The sequence below is a fragment of the Rhinopithecus bieti genome, unplaced genomic scaffold (genome assembly GCF_001698545.2).
Source record: "Rhinopithecus bieti isolate Rb0 unplaced genomic scaffold, ASM169854v2 scaffold_6439, whole genome shotgun sequence".
NCBI lineage: Eukaryota > Metazoa > Chordata > Mammalia > Primates > Cercopithecidae > Rhinopithecus > Rhinopithecus bieti.
The window spans coordinates 220,262-236,751 of NW_016805421.1; the positions used below are offsets into that span (position 1 = coordinate 220,262).

General features: G+C 36.1%; 1 protein-coding gene across 1 annotated transcript in view; it reads right to left on the reverse strand.

Annotated features, from left to right (window-relative positions):
- Positions 1-16,490, reverse strand: part of HSD17B4 (hydroxysteroid 17-beta dehydrogenase 4) — a 96,624-nt gene that overhangs the window by 40,169 nt on the left and 39,965 nt on the right. Inside the window, 5 exon segments of the mRNA XM_017872335.1 lie at positions 3,621-3,672; positions 6,814-7,050; positions 9,758-9,858; positions 12,447-12,575; positions 14,187-14,211. Coding sequence (XP_017727824.1) covers positions 3,621-3,672; positions 6,814-7,050; positions 9,758-9,858; positions 12,447-12,575; positions 14,187-14,211 — 544 coding nt within the window.

A 16,490-nucleotide genomic window follows, 5' to 3' on the forward strand; every position in this document is an offset into this window, starting at 1 on the left:
TTTTTTAAGACATCCAAATAGGAAAAGAAGTCAAATTATCTGTCTTCACCAATGATATGATTCTATACCTAGAAAACACTAATGACTCCATCTACCAAAAGGCTCCTAGAACTCATATAATGAGTCAAGTAAAAGTTTCAGGACACAAAATCAATGAACAAAAAAAAGAGTAGCATTTCCATACACCAATAATATTCAAGTTGAGAGCCAAATCAAGAATGCAATCTCATTTACAATAGCCACAAAAAAAATAAAATATCTAGGAATACATCTAACCAAGGCGGTGAAAGATCTCTATAGGAGAACTATAAAACACTGCTGAAAGAAATCACAGATAACACAAACAAATGGAAAACATTCCATACTCATGGGTTGGAAGAATCAATATTGTTAAAATGGTGGTACTATTTAAAGCAATCTGAGGATTCGATGCTGTTCCTATGAAACTACCAATGTCATTTTTTACAGAATTAGAAAAAATTATTCTAAAATTCATATGGTACCAGAAAGAGCCAGAATAGTCAAAGCAATCCTAAGTAAAAAAAACAAAGCTGGAGGTATCACATTACCTGACTTGAAACTATACTATAAAACTACAGTAAACCAAAACAGCATGGCACTGGTACAAGAAAAGTCCAGTGGAAAAGAACAGAGAACCCAGAAGTAAATCCACACACCTACAACCATCTGATCTTTGACAAAGTTGACAAATACAGGGAATGGGGAAAGGACTCCCTATTCAATAAACAGTGCTGGGATAACTGGCTAGCCATATGCAGAAAATGAAATTAGACTCCCACCTTTCATCATATACAAAATTAACTCAAGATGGATTAAATATTTAGATGTAAGACCTCAAAGTACTAAAATTCTAGAATAAAACCTAGGAAATACCATTCTGGACATCAGCCTTAGGAAATAATTTACGGCTAAGTCCTCAAAAGCAATTACAACCAAAACAAACATTAACAAGTAGGACCTAATTCAACCATGAACAGAGTAAACAGACAACCTAAAGAATGAGAGAAAATATTCTCAAACTATGTATCCAAGAGAGATCTAATATCTAGAATCTATGAGAAACATAGTTCAACAAGCAAAAAACAAATAATCTCACTAAGAAATTGGCAAAGGACATGAACAGACACTTCTCAAAAGAAGACACACAAGTGGTCAACAAACAAACAAAAAATGCTTCACAACACTAATCATCAGAGAAATGCAAATCAAAACCACAATGAGACACCATCTCACATCAGTCAGAATGGCTATTCCTAAAGTCAAAAAAAAACAGATGCTGGTTAGGCTGCAGATAAAAGAGAACATTATTTACACACTGTTGGAGAGAATGTAAATTAGTTCAGCTACCATGAAAAGCAGTCTGGAGATTTCTCAAAGAACTTAAAACAGAACTATCATTTGACCCAGCAATCTCATTACTAGCTATATACCCAAAGGAAAAGAAATCATTCCACCAAAAGACACATGCACTCATATGCTCACTGCAGCACTGTTCACAATAGCAAAGACAGGGAATCAATCTAAGTGCCCATCAATGGTGAAATGGATAAAGAAAATGTGGTACATAGATACCACAGAATACTACACAGCCATGAAAAGAACTAAATCGTGCTCCGCCGCAACATGGATGCAGCTGGACATCATTATCCTAAGCGAATTAATGCAGGAACAAAAAAACAAATACCACATGTTTTCACTTATAAATGGGAGCTGAACTCTGGGTACATGTGGACATAAAGATGGGAACAACAGACAATGGGAACTACTAGAATAGGGAAAGCAAGACCTGAAAACTACCTGTTAGGTACTATGCTCACTACCCAAGTGATGGGATCTTTCATATCCCAAACCTCAGCATCACACAATACACCCATGTAACAAATCTGCACAGGTACCTCTTAAATCTAAAATAAAACTTAAAATTACTTTTAAAATAATAAAGTTTTATAAAACCAAAAAAAAAAAAAAAAAACCAGACAGAAAAGAAAGTACTGCTGTGAGGTTTCCTTCACTCCTTCTAGTGGTTATTTTTAACATGATGAGGGTAAGTCAGCCTACGACACTACCACTATAGCCAACAAATGAGCCATTAAGAGATGTTGCTATCAGTCTCCTGATGCTTGACACTCTATGCCTCATCAATTGGTGTGTTTTACAAACAGTAGATTATAAACAGTAGTCCTGACCTTGGTTTTCTGCAGTTTAAAAGGTTCCATACCACAAGCCTATCATATTTTAAACATTCACATTTACTAGTAAATTTTAAAACTACTTAAAGAAAATGCACAGGCTCTACTGAGAAAAAATAATTCATGAGAAATATAACTTGAGGCTAAGGAGGTAAAAAAATTAAAAAGTTATTCTCTACACCTTCCTATTCACATCACTGTTCAGTTATAAACACTCTGGAGTACACATCTAATCTCTCTTTTCGTATTTTAAAATCCTTAATAGCAGAAACCTATCTTACACATTTCTACTTCCCTTATAACAATGGTTTCCAAGTGGATCCATAGGGCTGGTTACATATGAAACCCTAGTCACTGTCACCAACACCACCCCACCACATACATACATGCACACATACACACACATACACACACACACACACACACACACACACACACACAATTTCCAAGGTTGGGATTGAGAATCTACATTTTACTTAAATTAAAAGATAATATAATGTAATAACTCGGGTGATTTTTATATACTGTCAGGTTAGAAAATTACCTACTACCTAATACTGTGCCTTGCAAATACTGGATATCCAGCAGATACTTGATCAATGCACAATCACCACAAAGTATACTGTTTCACATAAAAAGAGCTGTTTTGAAAATGTATGCTATAATGCTTACACTGAAATAAAGCTATGCAGCTTCAAGCAATAAAAATCTCATAAATTTTTTAGAAAAAATAAAAGGTTTAAGAAAATATTCAAGTAGGATTCTAGCTACTTGCTGACTTCTACATTGTATAATGTGAAATGACAAATATTAACAAAACATTCCTTTTGTATTCTACCACCTTATATGACCAGTATATAATTAGACAACATTCAAACATCAAAATAGAGAAATAAATATATCAAATTTATAAATAAAGAGATTTACTAAAAAAGTAAGATATTATTGAGAAAAGTAAAATTATTAAAGCAGACTTGTTTTTATTTTCTCCAAAACAAAATAGAAAAAAAATGAATTACAAGAAATTCTGTATCTTTTAACATTGTTTGCTTTATGAAAATCGGTATAAATACCTGAGAAAAGAACAATAATCCTAAGAACCGTAACAGATTATACACAATCACTAAGTTTAGAGCACACACACGAATGTTCCTTTCAGTTGTTAATAACACATACATCAACAGAGATAAATTATGAAATAAATTTTTAAGACTATTGAAGGACAAAGCTTAAGGTGACCAAAACAGGTACTAGTTAACATCAATCTACTCTAATGGCTCACATGCGCATAATAATTTGTGATATGTTTTATTAGGTCACTCTATACCAGTTTAACACACTGATGTTATTTAGAAGGTTAATCAGGAAATAAAAGTATGGTATTACGGAATTGGTATATCAATAACTCACCTGCTCTGGGAAGTGGTTTATATAACTCTAAGTATTGCTCTCCATGAAGAACCTAAGTTAGGGTAAACAAAATTTCATTAGCAAACTTTCTTGCTCCACAGGTTCGCCTGTGGATACTGCTACTCACAAGTGACACTTTACTGTCCATGGGCTCACATTTCTTCCCAAGTTATCTATCTCCGTTTAGCTTCTTCTTCTTAATCATGTGATTCAAAAATAATCAATCCCCCCATCTCAAGACAGTCAGCTCTTCTGGAGCAGAGAAAATATATTTGTGTTCTTTCTTGGCATTCATAAAGCCTTGTTGACTATTAATTACATATCATTTGCCAAGAGACAATAAACTAGGCTGTATTCCCAGAACTTATAATAGTGCCTGGAACACAGCGGGCATCCAATAAATATTCATTGAATAAGAATGTACAAATGGGCCAGTGCTAGTAATTTCAGGTCGCATATACCAAATACAAATGACACAACTAAAACACAAAGAAAAACCTTACAACCATGTTCAAAATGAAAGCTCTGTCAATGTGAATATCCCTTTCTTATAATACTTTGTAAATTATCTACAAAGAGTAGATACTAAGGATACTGTGTAACTTAATAGCCACTTAACCTCAATGTGTCAAACAAAGAATGCACCAAGGTATGCAGGAAAACAACAGGACAAGAAAACCAAAACCTGAAGCATACACTCAAATGACCCCACTTTCACCGCAGAGGGCCAGTTTTCCAGTCTTCCTCAGGACGAAGAAGAAGAAGAAAGAAGAAGAAAGAAGAAGGAAGAAGAAGAAGGAGGAGGAGGAGGAGGAGAAGGAGGAGGATGGAGGGAGGGGGAAGGGGAGGGAAAGAAGGAAGAAGGAAGAAAGGAGGAGGAGGAGAAGGGAGTAGGGAGAAGGGAGAAGAAGGAAGAAGGGAGAAGCAGGAATAAGGAAGAAGAAAGAAGCAGCAGGAAGAAAGGAGGAGGAAGAAAGGAGGAGGAAGAAAGGAAGAGGAGGAAGAAGAAGAGGAAGAAGAAGAAGAGGAAGAAGAAGAAGAGGAAGAAGAAGAAGAGGAAGAAGAAGAAGAGGAAGAAGAAGAGGAAGAGGAAGAAGAAGAAGAAGGAGGAGGAGGAGGAAGAAGAAGAAGAAGGAGGAGGAGGAGGAAGAAGAAGAAGAAGGGGGGAGGGGGAGGTGAAAGAAGGAGAAGGAAGAAAGGAGGAGAAGGGAGAAGCAGGAAGAAGGGAGAAGCAGGAAGCAGGAAGAAGGAAGAAGAAGCAGGAAGAAAGGAGGAGGAAGAAGAAGAGGAAGAAGAAGAGGAAGAAGAAGGGAGGAGGAAAGAAGGGAGGAGGAAAGAAGGGAGGAAGGGAGAAGAAGGGGAAGAAGAAGGGGGAGAAAGAAGGGGAAGAAAGAAGAAGAAGAAAGAAGAAGAAGAGGAGGAGGAGGAGGAGGAGGAGGAAGAGGAAGAAGAAGAAGAGGAAGAAGGAGAAGAAGAAGACGAGGAGGTTGATGAGAAGACAAATGAAGGTTGGCCTTACTGTGTCACACAGCCTGAAAAACTCAAGGTAAGAAGACTAGGATTCAATTTCCAAGATGTATGAACACCATTTACAATTTCCAATTGTTAGGGGGAATTTTGAAACATTTGTTTTAACTTTTTGCATTTACACTGTTCAAAGTATACAGCAACTAACCATGGGAGTGTGAATGAAACAGCAAACTGCCTAGCACATATTTCTTGTCTTCCTCCCAGCTTCATGAAATACTCTAATAAAATAACTGGCCATCAACTTAGAGCAGCAATGGGCTAACTGATCCACCAGTAAATAGGTTCTCCAATCAGTCAAAGTTACAGATACCAGCTCACAGCCCCATGATTCAAAAATTATTACCAGGTTCATAACCTGAATCTTACTCCAAGAAATAAAATATACCCTATCTCAAAGAACTTCTCACCATTGTTCACTCCTCTTTCTTGACACACTTTATTCATTTGGCTTCTCAAATACCCCATTCTCCTGATACTCCCCACACCTCATCAACCATTTCTGTTCAGTCTCTTTTTGCTAGTTCCTCTGCATCTCTTCACCCTCTCAACATTGCAGGGCCTCTAAACTCAGGCCTTTTCTCTACTTACTCTCACACATTAGGTGACTTCATCTAATCTCCAGTCTTTAAACATCACCTAAATGCTAAGGACCCAGTTAGACCCCTCCCTGAACTCTAGACTCATATATTCAAATGTCCATTCTTACATTTCCACTTAAATGTGTAACAAGCACCTCAAACATATTTAAAACCAACTCCTGATCAACCCCACCTTAAAATAAATGTGTATGTATAAATTATACATAATGCCATATGTAACTACTATACATATTAAATACACTATACATAATTATACATTACATATAGATATGTGTAATGTATAATTATATACAATATATATATATGCACCCATATATGTGTATATATATATCATTCCAGTTATCCAGAACAAACATCTTCATCCTTGACTCCTCTTTTCTAACCCTCATATGCAGCACTTTTACTTGGATTACTATAATAGACTCTTAAGTGGTTTCTCTGCTTTCATGCTTGCCTCCCCTATAACCTATTCTCCAACAATAGCAAGCTTGAGCCAGTGTGTGAACATACCCAGATTATGTCACTACTCAGCTCAGACTGACAAATGGCTTCCCATGTTCATCAAAGTATATGCCGAAATCTTTATAATTACTCCATGGCCTTCTCCTACCATTGGCCCCTTGCTCACTCTATAGCTATGCTGGCCCTATTACTGTTCCAAAAACAAACTAAGCATGTGCTATTTGCCTTAAATACTCCTCCCTGGCTTGCTTCTTCACCAATGTCATGAGGTGAGAATTATCATATCCATTTTATAGATAAGGAAACTGAAGCCTAGAGATGTTATTTGTCAAGTAAATGGCAGAGAGAGGATAAATAACATTATGCCAGGGTTACGGGACTACACGTACTTCCTCTTTTCTTCTTTTTGCTGGCATTTTAAACAAACTCTCCCCTCTTTTTTTCTTAAAAAGAAAAATCAAAAGATATGCTAAACTAACCACTATAAATAATTATATAAATATATATACGCACACTACACACATATACATATAAGGTATGACATTTATGAATAATATTTACAGAAATAGAAAAGCAAAATAAAGGTTTCTTATTAGGCATACCTTTGCAAAGTTGATTGAAAGCCCAGGAATTTCTGCTAATCCTCCACCCATTAGAGACTTCTGACCTATGATAACTCCAAAGGTGGGCAAACAGGAGAAATCAGAACTTCCTTCATAAACAAATTTCAAATCTTTTGGATCCTTGATTGATGCTCCCACTCCAAGGGCATACATAATAGCTTCCAGTTCCGTATAAGCATAAGAAAATGGAGGGAGTTTCTGGCCAATAGCTCCAGCCTACAGGACAGTTTTAAAAAGTAATTTATTTCATTGATAACTTTTCAAAACTATTAACTTCTTACATACCTAGTTTTGTTTTTGAATAGATGCGAATACAATGTCAGTGAATTTGATGGAGCATAATTATTGCAATTATATTTGATTTTTTTAATAGAAACTAATTAGGTAATCTGTAGAAAAGGACTTCTTTACAGTTAAGAACTTTTTTATTGCTTGCTTCTTGCTAACTGACAGTATGTCTCATACTCAACTTTCCTGGCTCTAATTCAGCAATTATTAGCTACCCAAAAATCTAAAAAATAATGAAATTTTAGCTCATAAGATGTAATGTATAAAATTCGCTGTAAACAGAGGAGTAAAACGCTGCTTAATGAATGTAAATTTGATTGCCTCATAATGGTTTTGGTTTGTTTGTCTGTTTTGAGACGGAGTCTCGCTCTGTCGCCCAGGCTGGAGTGCAGTGGCGAGATCTTGGCTCACAGCAACCTCTGCCTCTCGAGTTCAAGCGAGTATCCTGCCTCAGCCTCCCAAGCAGCTGGGACTACAGGCCCATGCCACCACACCCAGCTAAATTTTTTTAATATTTTCAGTTGAGACGGGGTTTCACCATGTTGGCCAGGCTGGTCTGGAACTCCTGACCTCGTGATCCACCCGCCTTGGCCTCCCAAAGTGCTGGGATTACAGGGGTGAGCCACTGCGCCCGGCCCTTCATAATGTTTTTAAGTAAAATAAAATTTAACTTAAATTTCTTTCCCAGGAATATCCTTTGTCTAACTGGATATTGTCTTTTTCTACTTAGTGATAATACGCGTAGCTAATAAGTGAAGTACATATTGGGTTATAAAAGAATAATGTCCAATTTTCAATCATTTTATTCTAAAGTAGAAGTTGGCAAACAAGGACTAAGAGCTAAAATGGTTTATATAGGTTGATTAAAATAAGAAAAACAGTGCTCGCTTCGGCAGCACATATACTAAAAAAATAAGAAAAACAGAAAGAATATGTAATAGAATACAAGCACTGTGCAGCCCACAAAGCCTAAAATATTTACTATATGGCCCTTCATCAAAAAGGTCTGCCAACCCTTACTTTAAGGAAAAATCACATTTATATACTGACCATATTCTCAGGCTTAAGATTATAATTTTAATTTTCTTTAGCACAATGCCCACCATAGGTTACAAAACACCAGACTCTAATATGGCAAATGACTTACTTCTTCCTATTTATCCAGTACAGTTTTTTTTAAGAAAGGGCACAAACAGGAACAGTAAATAGGCAAATTTCACATGAGCTGTAATCGCAATTGTTCTCGAATTTCTGACGCAATGGGAAGCATTTTACTTGCAGCCATGTTGAAATAGTTCTAAAATACTATATTGATGCTTCCCTTAAAAGAAATGGACCCAAAAGAGCACTAAACTAGATAGATATCCTTTCCTAAAGAGTTAGAAAATGTTACTAAAGTAGGATTATTGATGGTCAAGAAAAAAAAATACTTGTCATACAGTTAGATACAGAAATCTAACTGTACTGAAAAGTAAAAGTTTAATATTTGAGCTTATGTTCAAATTCTATCAATATTTAGTACATATTTTATATACAGTTTTATCATCACTCATTTAGCAATAAATAGCTTAGAAAATAATTTTTGTATGTGAAAAAAGCTGCAAAATTATTTACATTTCAAACAAAATGTTGCTGATTATAGGCACTTCACTTTCAACATAGAGGTTTAAAGCCTCTATGCATTAGGCAAAGGGGTAAAAAACACAACAAAGAACCTGGGAGCATAAAACCTCCAGGAATCATGGTGTCATAAGTCTCCCCTCCCAAATACAAATTCCCATACAACTCAAATCTACTTAAAGTCAATTTAAAGTTATCCTTAAAGAGATAAAGAGCTATAAATGGGTAGAATGAGAAATGTATATGGAAGACAGACAGTCCAGGCAGGCATAGATATCAGGACTAGATATCAGATTAGCCACAAGTCATTTTATCGACAGTTGAGATAATCCCTTTTTTCCTCTTCTATCCAGTACCTCCGTGAGTCAATATCCAAACAGCATTGCAGACGGTGAAAATGAGGTTGGCTAAAGCACCACTCAGGCAGCTAACTTGACTCATCACACCCCCTGATGGAGCCTACCAAAAATAATATGTAAGTAAGGAGTATCCCTCTGAAAAGTTCATGATAAGCTTTCAGCAGCTGTTTCCAACCAGGAGAAGAAGCTAAGTGGGTTACCTCCATTCTCCAAGCCCCACTCAGCTACTAGGTAAAACCTTGGAGACTGATACCCAATCGCTCTGATCTCCTTTCCCACTAGGGAAAAGAAATGTATGGTATACAGTCCAGAGAAATCTAAGAGAGGGAAAAGGAGAAATTAAAAAGACGAATAAAGTACTCTGGACAGTGTTAGAATTCATCCTGAGCCATCTCTTCATGTGGCTCAACTGTCCTGAATTCTCTGTATGTTGAAATCAGGCTGTATGCTATAAAGTCATTCACAAATGATTTCTGAATAAATCCTCTATTTTAAATTATCTCTGCCACTGCTTCTCCCCATTATTAGTGACTGAAAGAAAGCAACTGCGTCCAAAAGAAAAGAGAAAGAAGTAGGAGAGGAAGACAGCAGGGAGGGAGGAAGGGAGGGGAAAGTCTCCAGATAAGGCAAAGGCTTTAGGCTTTTTTTCCACTTACAAATCCCGATGTTGCTGTAGACGTTGCATGACTAGTATGATTTGCTGAAACTCCTTCTGAATCTATTTTACTTAGAACTTCAATTATACTGCCAGTTGATTCTAAAATTAAAATGAAAACAAAAAAAATAAAGCTTTGTTAAAGATGTGACTAAGAAAAGCTACAATATGCTACATAATTATTCCTATAACATTCCGCAAACCTGCTACAGAGCCTCCACTGCCACTCATGAACTGAATGTATGATGTTAGACTACTGAAGGAAAAAAATTGCAAAAGAAATTGACCAAACATAAATGGACATCTTCAATGAAATACAAAACATTGTCTAGCATATCCTTCCCTGGTTATCTGATTCTAAGGGGGCTCTAGAGCTTTCCAAAGTCTTTAAGCTATTTTACAACCTTTAAAGAGAAATGCTTGTCTATAGACATGCAATTTGTCTGGCGGAGAGATCACTGATTCCTCTTCTCAACTGATTTCCATTCTTCCCAAGATGAAAGAATACTGAGATTACCTCTTCACCCCCGCTCCCAGTTCTCTGTACAAGTAATAGCTCTGAAGATAGCACCAAAAATTCTTCCAGAGAAAATCATCATCAAAACCAGTGACTCCAGACAGGGATCAAAAGCTGCTGTTCTGTGGGTCTAAAAGGTTAATAAAGGAGGCTCATGGGGCATCCACATACCATAAGATATTCTGAAGGCCCTGGGACCTTTCTAACAAACCTAAGCAACATGGGCTTCCTTCTGAACTCAGACAAAACCATAACCAAGGCCGGGCACAGTGGCTCACCCATGTAATCCCAGGACTTTGAGAGGCCAAGGCTGGCAGATCACTTGAGGTCAGGAGTTCAACAGCCTGGCCAACATGGTGAAATTTTACAAAAATTAGCCAGGCGTGGTGGCACACGCCTATAATCCCAGCTACTTGCGAGGCTGAGGTGGGAGAATCGCTTGAACCCGAGGGGCAGAAGTTGTAGTGAGCCAAGATCACACCACTGCTCTCCAGCCTGGGAGACAGAATGAGACTCCATCCTAAAAAAAATAAATAACCAAACTACAGAGTCTGAGAAGACCAGAGATATCTGCCATTCCTGATGACAGCAGTAGAGCGGTTTCTTGCCTATTAATCTTCCCTCTACCATCCCATTCATATTGCTACCTAGAGGGAAGGCTATTTATTTGAAAGGCACCTCCTTTTAGAAATAGACAGCTTGAATTACTTGTTGGCTCAAACACTGGCTAGTTTAGTTTTTCTGGGATTTAGTTCCATCATCTGTAAAATAAAATACAAGAAGAGATGCTCTGGAACTTCAATTCTTATCAAAAGATCATTTTTTAAAGTTGTGCTTCAGACAGAGGTATCTTTTGCTTATAATTAGTTATAATAATTCAATTAGTTGGCTTTTTAATAAGTTTAACACTTTTGAGGCAGAGATACTTTTTGAGATCGATATCAGAGGAAAGCTTTTACTATACTTTTCTTACATTTGTTTTCATGGATAAGTGACTGTTATTCATAGAATAAATTTTTCGAATGTCTAAATATAAAATACAAAAATGTTACCATTTATGACATAACAATCATGTTATCATCTGATTGAGAGTAAGTATAATGAAATTTCAGTAAGTATTCTAGTAGGTAGGAAAGTATCAATAAGGAAAAAAAAACAGAGTAGTCATATTTCAAATATATTCTTCTATCAAACTTTAAATATTACATCACTATGAGAAAAAAAGGTTTTTTTAATAAAATGACCCTGACTCATGATCTTTTCAGAAAAATATTTCAAATTTCATATATTACATGCATATGTGAATTACACTAGAAAAAAATAATCTGACTTTTATTTGGTTATCTATTTCTGTGGCATATTATAGGAGATTAAATAATTCAAGTTAATAAGCAATTATTAAGTCCCTTCTATGAGTTCAGCACTATGCTAACACCAAATATATACAAGAAGTACATACAAGATACAGCCTCTGCCTCAAAGGCACTTGCCAGGCAATTAAGACACCACACATGCATGAAACAAAAGAAGTGGAGAACAGTTATAATTAGATGCTCAAGTGCTAGAAGTTCAGCTAACAGAAAGATCAATATACCCTAGACTAACTGGGCAGGTTTTGTTCAACATCTGGGGCTTGAGTTTTTCTAAAGAAGCATTAAGATTAGCAGAGGAGATAGAAGGTAGAAGTAGTATGTTAGAAAAGCAGAGAAACAGTAGCAAAGACAAAGCGCTGAAACAAAGCCACATTTATGCCCCAAACAGAAAAGAGCTGAGCCTAAATAATAAAAAGGCTTAATCTTTTTGAGAAAGAAAGAAATATAAATATGGTAAGATTGGGAGCATATGGGTAGACAACGGAAGACTCTGAAACGAACCACCAGCGCGGATGTAAGTGCATTCAGCACAAATGAGTAAAGATTTTATGCCATCCATCCCCCAATCACACATAAACCCAAAAAACAGGATAATAATAAAGCTGAAAAATTGACAGTGAGAAATAACATACATATCTTAAATGTGAAGAGTTCTAATACCTACTAGAGCAGAAAATATGCTATAGATGATTCAAGTGTCTTAGCACTACAGTTAACACAGACGACAATTCCGTAAGAGAAGAAAATGCTTGCTGCCTCTGATTCGCCAACCAGAGGTAATTGATGGGGACTCTCTTTACCTTGGATACTCTGAGGCTTGCTGGCATTCTCGAAGTCACAGATCTTCTTCCAGTTAGCCTTCACCGCCTCAGGAGTCATTGGGTGATTCTTTTGTCTTACAATAGCTCCAAGAGTCCTCTCCCAGCGTACTGGTTATAGAAACAAAACTAACATACTGAGCACATAGTTGAGACACAGAAAGTAAGATGCATAAGAACCCTTTCATTTTTTAAGAGAAAGGAAATTCAGAAAAAAAGGGATTCTAACCCCTAAAGAGTTTTACTATAACCCTTAAAATGAAATTTTCCTAACAAACGCATTAGGATAAGGTCAATTTAAAGATAAATTTGAAGCTGAAGGGAAAAATTTCTCCTCTAACTATGCTAGACAGTACTAAAGGTAGAATGCTATGCTGTATGTGAAAAGGTTTAATTATATAATAATCACATCAAAAGACTGACTTTATGACCACAGATCCCCCAAGTAATATACTTCATTCTTCTTGTTTATAAAACGAAGATAACTAAATAGAGCTTTGCTGAGTTAGCAAACTGAAGACTAATAGTAAATAATAGGTCAAAGACTTCAGTTAACAAAAAATCAGTGTAACAGGTGGCCCCAAATAATTATTCCTTACCTTCTCTTTGCTCTACCTCTATTTCCACAAGAAGTCAGTTAGAATGCACAGATTCATAAAAACCATTACTGCTGCATAAGGAGAATTTTTAACACTGTTTTCTTTTTAAAAACCAGAGGAATAAATAACTACTAATAACCTTATTTAAACATAATAGTCAGACACTGATGATTGTTAAACTGAAGATTTGTATTTGGGAATGACAGAAATGCCTGTGTCTACAGCTTTCCTACTGATAAAGTACCAGATACAGCTTTTACTGTAAAACCTTATGCTCCTTTTTTAAATGAATGTAATAAGACACTCAAAAATGCTTCAAGAATATAAGCCACTTTAACGGAGAAAATGACCATTAATTCTAAAAATATTATACTACTACAGCAATGCCCTCCAGTGATAGCAAACTTTTAAGTGATTCAGTTAATTGGATTAATTTTGATACCCATAGCCAACTAAATATAAGTTCAGACACAGACATTTTCACAATTTTTTTAACGCCATAAAGCAATTCTCAAATTTGGAGTTCACAAGGTTTGAGAGATGGGGTAGGAAAGGGTTGAAGCCAAGTAAATTTACTATTGGGCTAAAGCGGAATAATTCCCACAGATCAGCTGCAATTTCTGTCCCAGAAAGTTGTCCAATGTGATTCCTCACTCCCCTTGACATCTCCTACTTCATGGAAGAAAATAATTACATGGGAAAATTGGAGAACCTGCCTGCTGCTCTAGAATAGGCTCAACCCATCTTTTTCCAAAACAGCTTTCCCTCCCACTCATTTCTCTGCTGTAACAGCAAGAACAAGCATGTGGGAAGTCAAAGACATGGGAGGATGATTATCAATATATGCTGTCTGAAGGAATAGCCAGTTCTGAATAAGACAGGACAAGTCCTGAATAAGGACTGCCTACCGGAAGAATAGATAGGGTCTTCAAAGGGCCACAGACCTAAAGGACAATCACAATGTTTAAAAATATCTGTTGCTATAGCAATGTTTAAGTTTGAATATGCAAGCACTATATCCAATGGTTAGGCATTTGACAAAACTCTTACCTACCTCAACTAGATATGCAGGTTTAAAGATAAGGAAATAGTCTATACAAACCAAAAACTGAGAGAGACTTACATTTTCCAATCCATCCTGCTCCAACCTACCAAAAACAGGGGGGAAACATTATACCATCTAATGTGAAATCATTAACACAATTTTTTTTTAATTAAAAAAATGTCAGCTCCTTTACTAGGAGTATTACAATTCAAGGTGACAGGAGATGAAAATAATACAGCTCTATAAAAGTCCACTGGCCCCCATGACTTTGCACAGTTCATGTTATCAGAGCACAAACATAAAACAGCACAATGAAGCAGAAATGCATGTAATAGAAAAGAATGAATCTGATGTCAGAGACCAAGACTTGACACAAATTTGTCTACTGACTACCCTGGCCAAATTATGTGACCTACCTACATCCAAGTTTCCTCAAATGTAAAATAAAAATGACAGTACATATTTCATGTGGTTACCATGAAGCAAACAATATAAATAGTACACTGCCTAGCATATCATGAGATCAAAATAAATGTCCCTCTTGAAGGACCTACTGAATTACAAAGAAAACCAAAGCCAAATAAAAAGAGTATTTGACTTAGTGAACTACATATACTCATTTTAATGAAACATCTATATGCAGAGATAAGACAAATGACCAAATAATAACTGCTACCCAGGAAGATCAATTTTTCACTTCTATAATTTTTTCTAGAGGTCATTCAAGAAAAATCCTTAAAAAAAAAAAGTCTGATGTAAAGAAAATCTGTTTGTCATGACTTCAAACACCACAACTACAGTGTGCCCAAACTTACCACAAAAATGTCACATTCATAAGATAGAAGAAACGTATCAGCAGACATCCTAGTGGCTCTAAGTTCAAGGGTGTGGCTTTTCATCACCCTTTGCCTCTATATTAATATGCCTACATCTTTTATGATACAACTAGTCAGCCTTGATATAGTTACAGTAGACAAATCAGCAGTGGTTTTGATATCAGGCAAAATAACCACCACTTTTTGCTGTATTTTGGAAGTGAAGTAGTAAGTTATAAGCTCCTCTCAGGTGCTAAAAACGATTGCTCCAGCTGAGCTAAAATATTTGTATCTGCCACTCTAGATATCTATCAGAACTTCAAAAAGTGGCAATTTACTTTCAAGGTTTAAGTCAGGATGTTATGCACATCTCGTAGTATATTTTATCAATCATGCATGCCAAATGTTCCTCACTAAAAATGTTCACAATATAGTAAAAGAAAACAGTAACATAACAAAACTTCATCTGCAGCATGATCCTAATTGTCCGTGTGTTTGGGTGTATAAAACGCCTGTCTGGGCTGAGCGCGGTAGCTCACGCCTGTAATCCCAGGACTTTGGGAGGCCAAGGCGGGCAGATCATTTGAGATCAGGAGTTCGAGACCAGCCTGACCAACATGGTGAAACCCCGTCCCTACTAAAAATTTAAAAATTAGCTGAGCTTGGTGGTGGATGCCTGTAATCCCAAATACTTAGGAGGCTGAGGCAGGAGAATCACTTGAATCCAGGAGGCGGAGGCTGCAGTGAACCAAGATCACGCCACTGCACGTCAGCCTGGGCAACAGAGCGAGACCCCATCTCAAAAAAAATAAAAATTAAAACACATATCTAATAAAAGACTAGAAGGAAATACATAAAATATTAATACTAGTTCTCTCTGGACAGTGATAATGTAGACAATTTTATTTTATTTTTTATATGTTCTTATATATTTGAAATTTTCACAAACAGCACATACTATTTTGTTCACAAAGTTAGTAATAAACATAACTGTAAAAGATAAATAGTTTTTAAAAATTCCTTAATGAGGTAAAAGAAGAGCAGGCAAAATTTTGGATTACAGATGGCTTGATATTATTAAACTTTCCTCTTCTATAAAACAGAGTTGTAAAGTTCTTTCTACTTCTAATATGCCACAATTCACATTCAATGAGTCTGATTAGGAAAGTGGAGGTGCATATCTCTGCTTAGAGATATGTAGACTGTTTTTTTTTCCTTAACTTACCCATCAGCTTTTCATTCAAATGAAATAAGCTAATATATCCCTCACTTTAAATTGAGCCAAATTTCATCAAACAGTGAACAATGGATCTCACTGCATGACGGGATTATGTGTGGATAATTATTTTTATAATAAACATCTAAAACTTTGAAATAAAGAAAAATAGAAAAGTTTATTTTTTATGTAAAAATAAGTAATGTTACATTTATTGACCTATCACACAAGATTAAATTCCTGCTATACTGGTAATTAAAATTGGTGGGTGGTGCTATGTATTAGGCCCTGTGCCAAGGGTTTAAAATATGACTTGTAGCTATCACAAGGAACCCCAGGAAACTAAAGTTC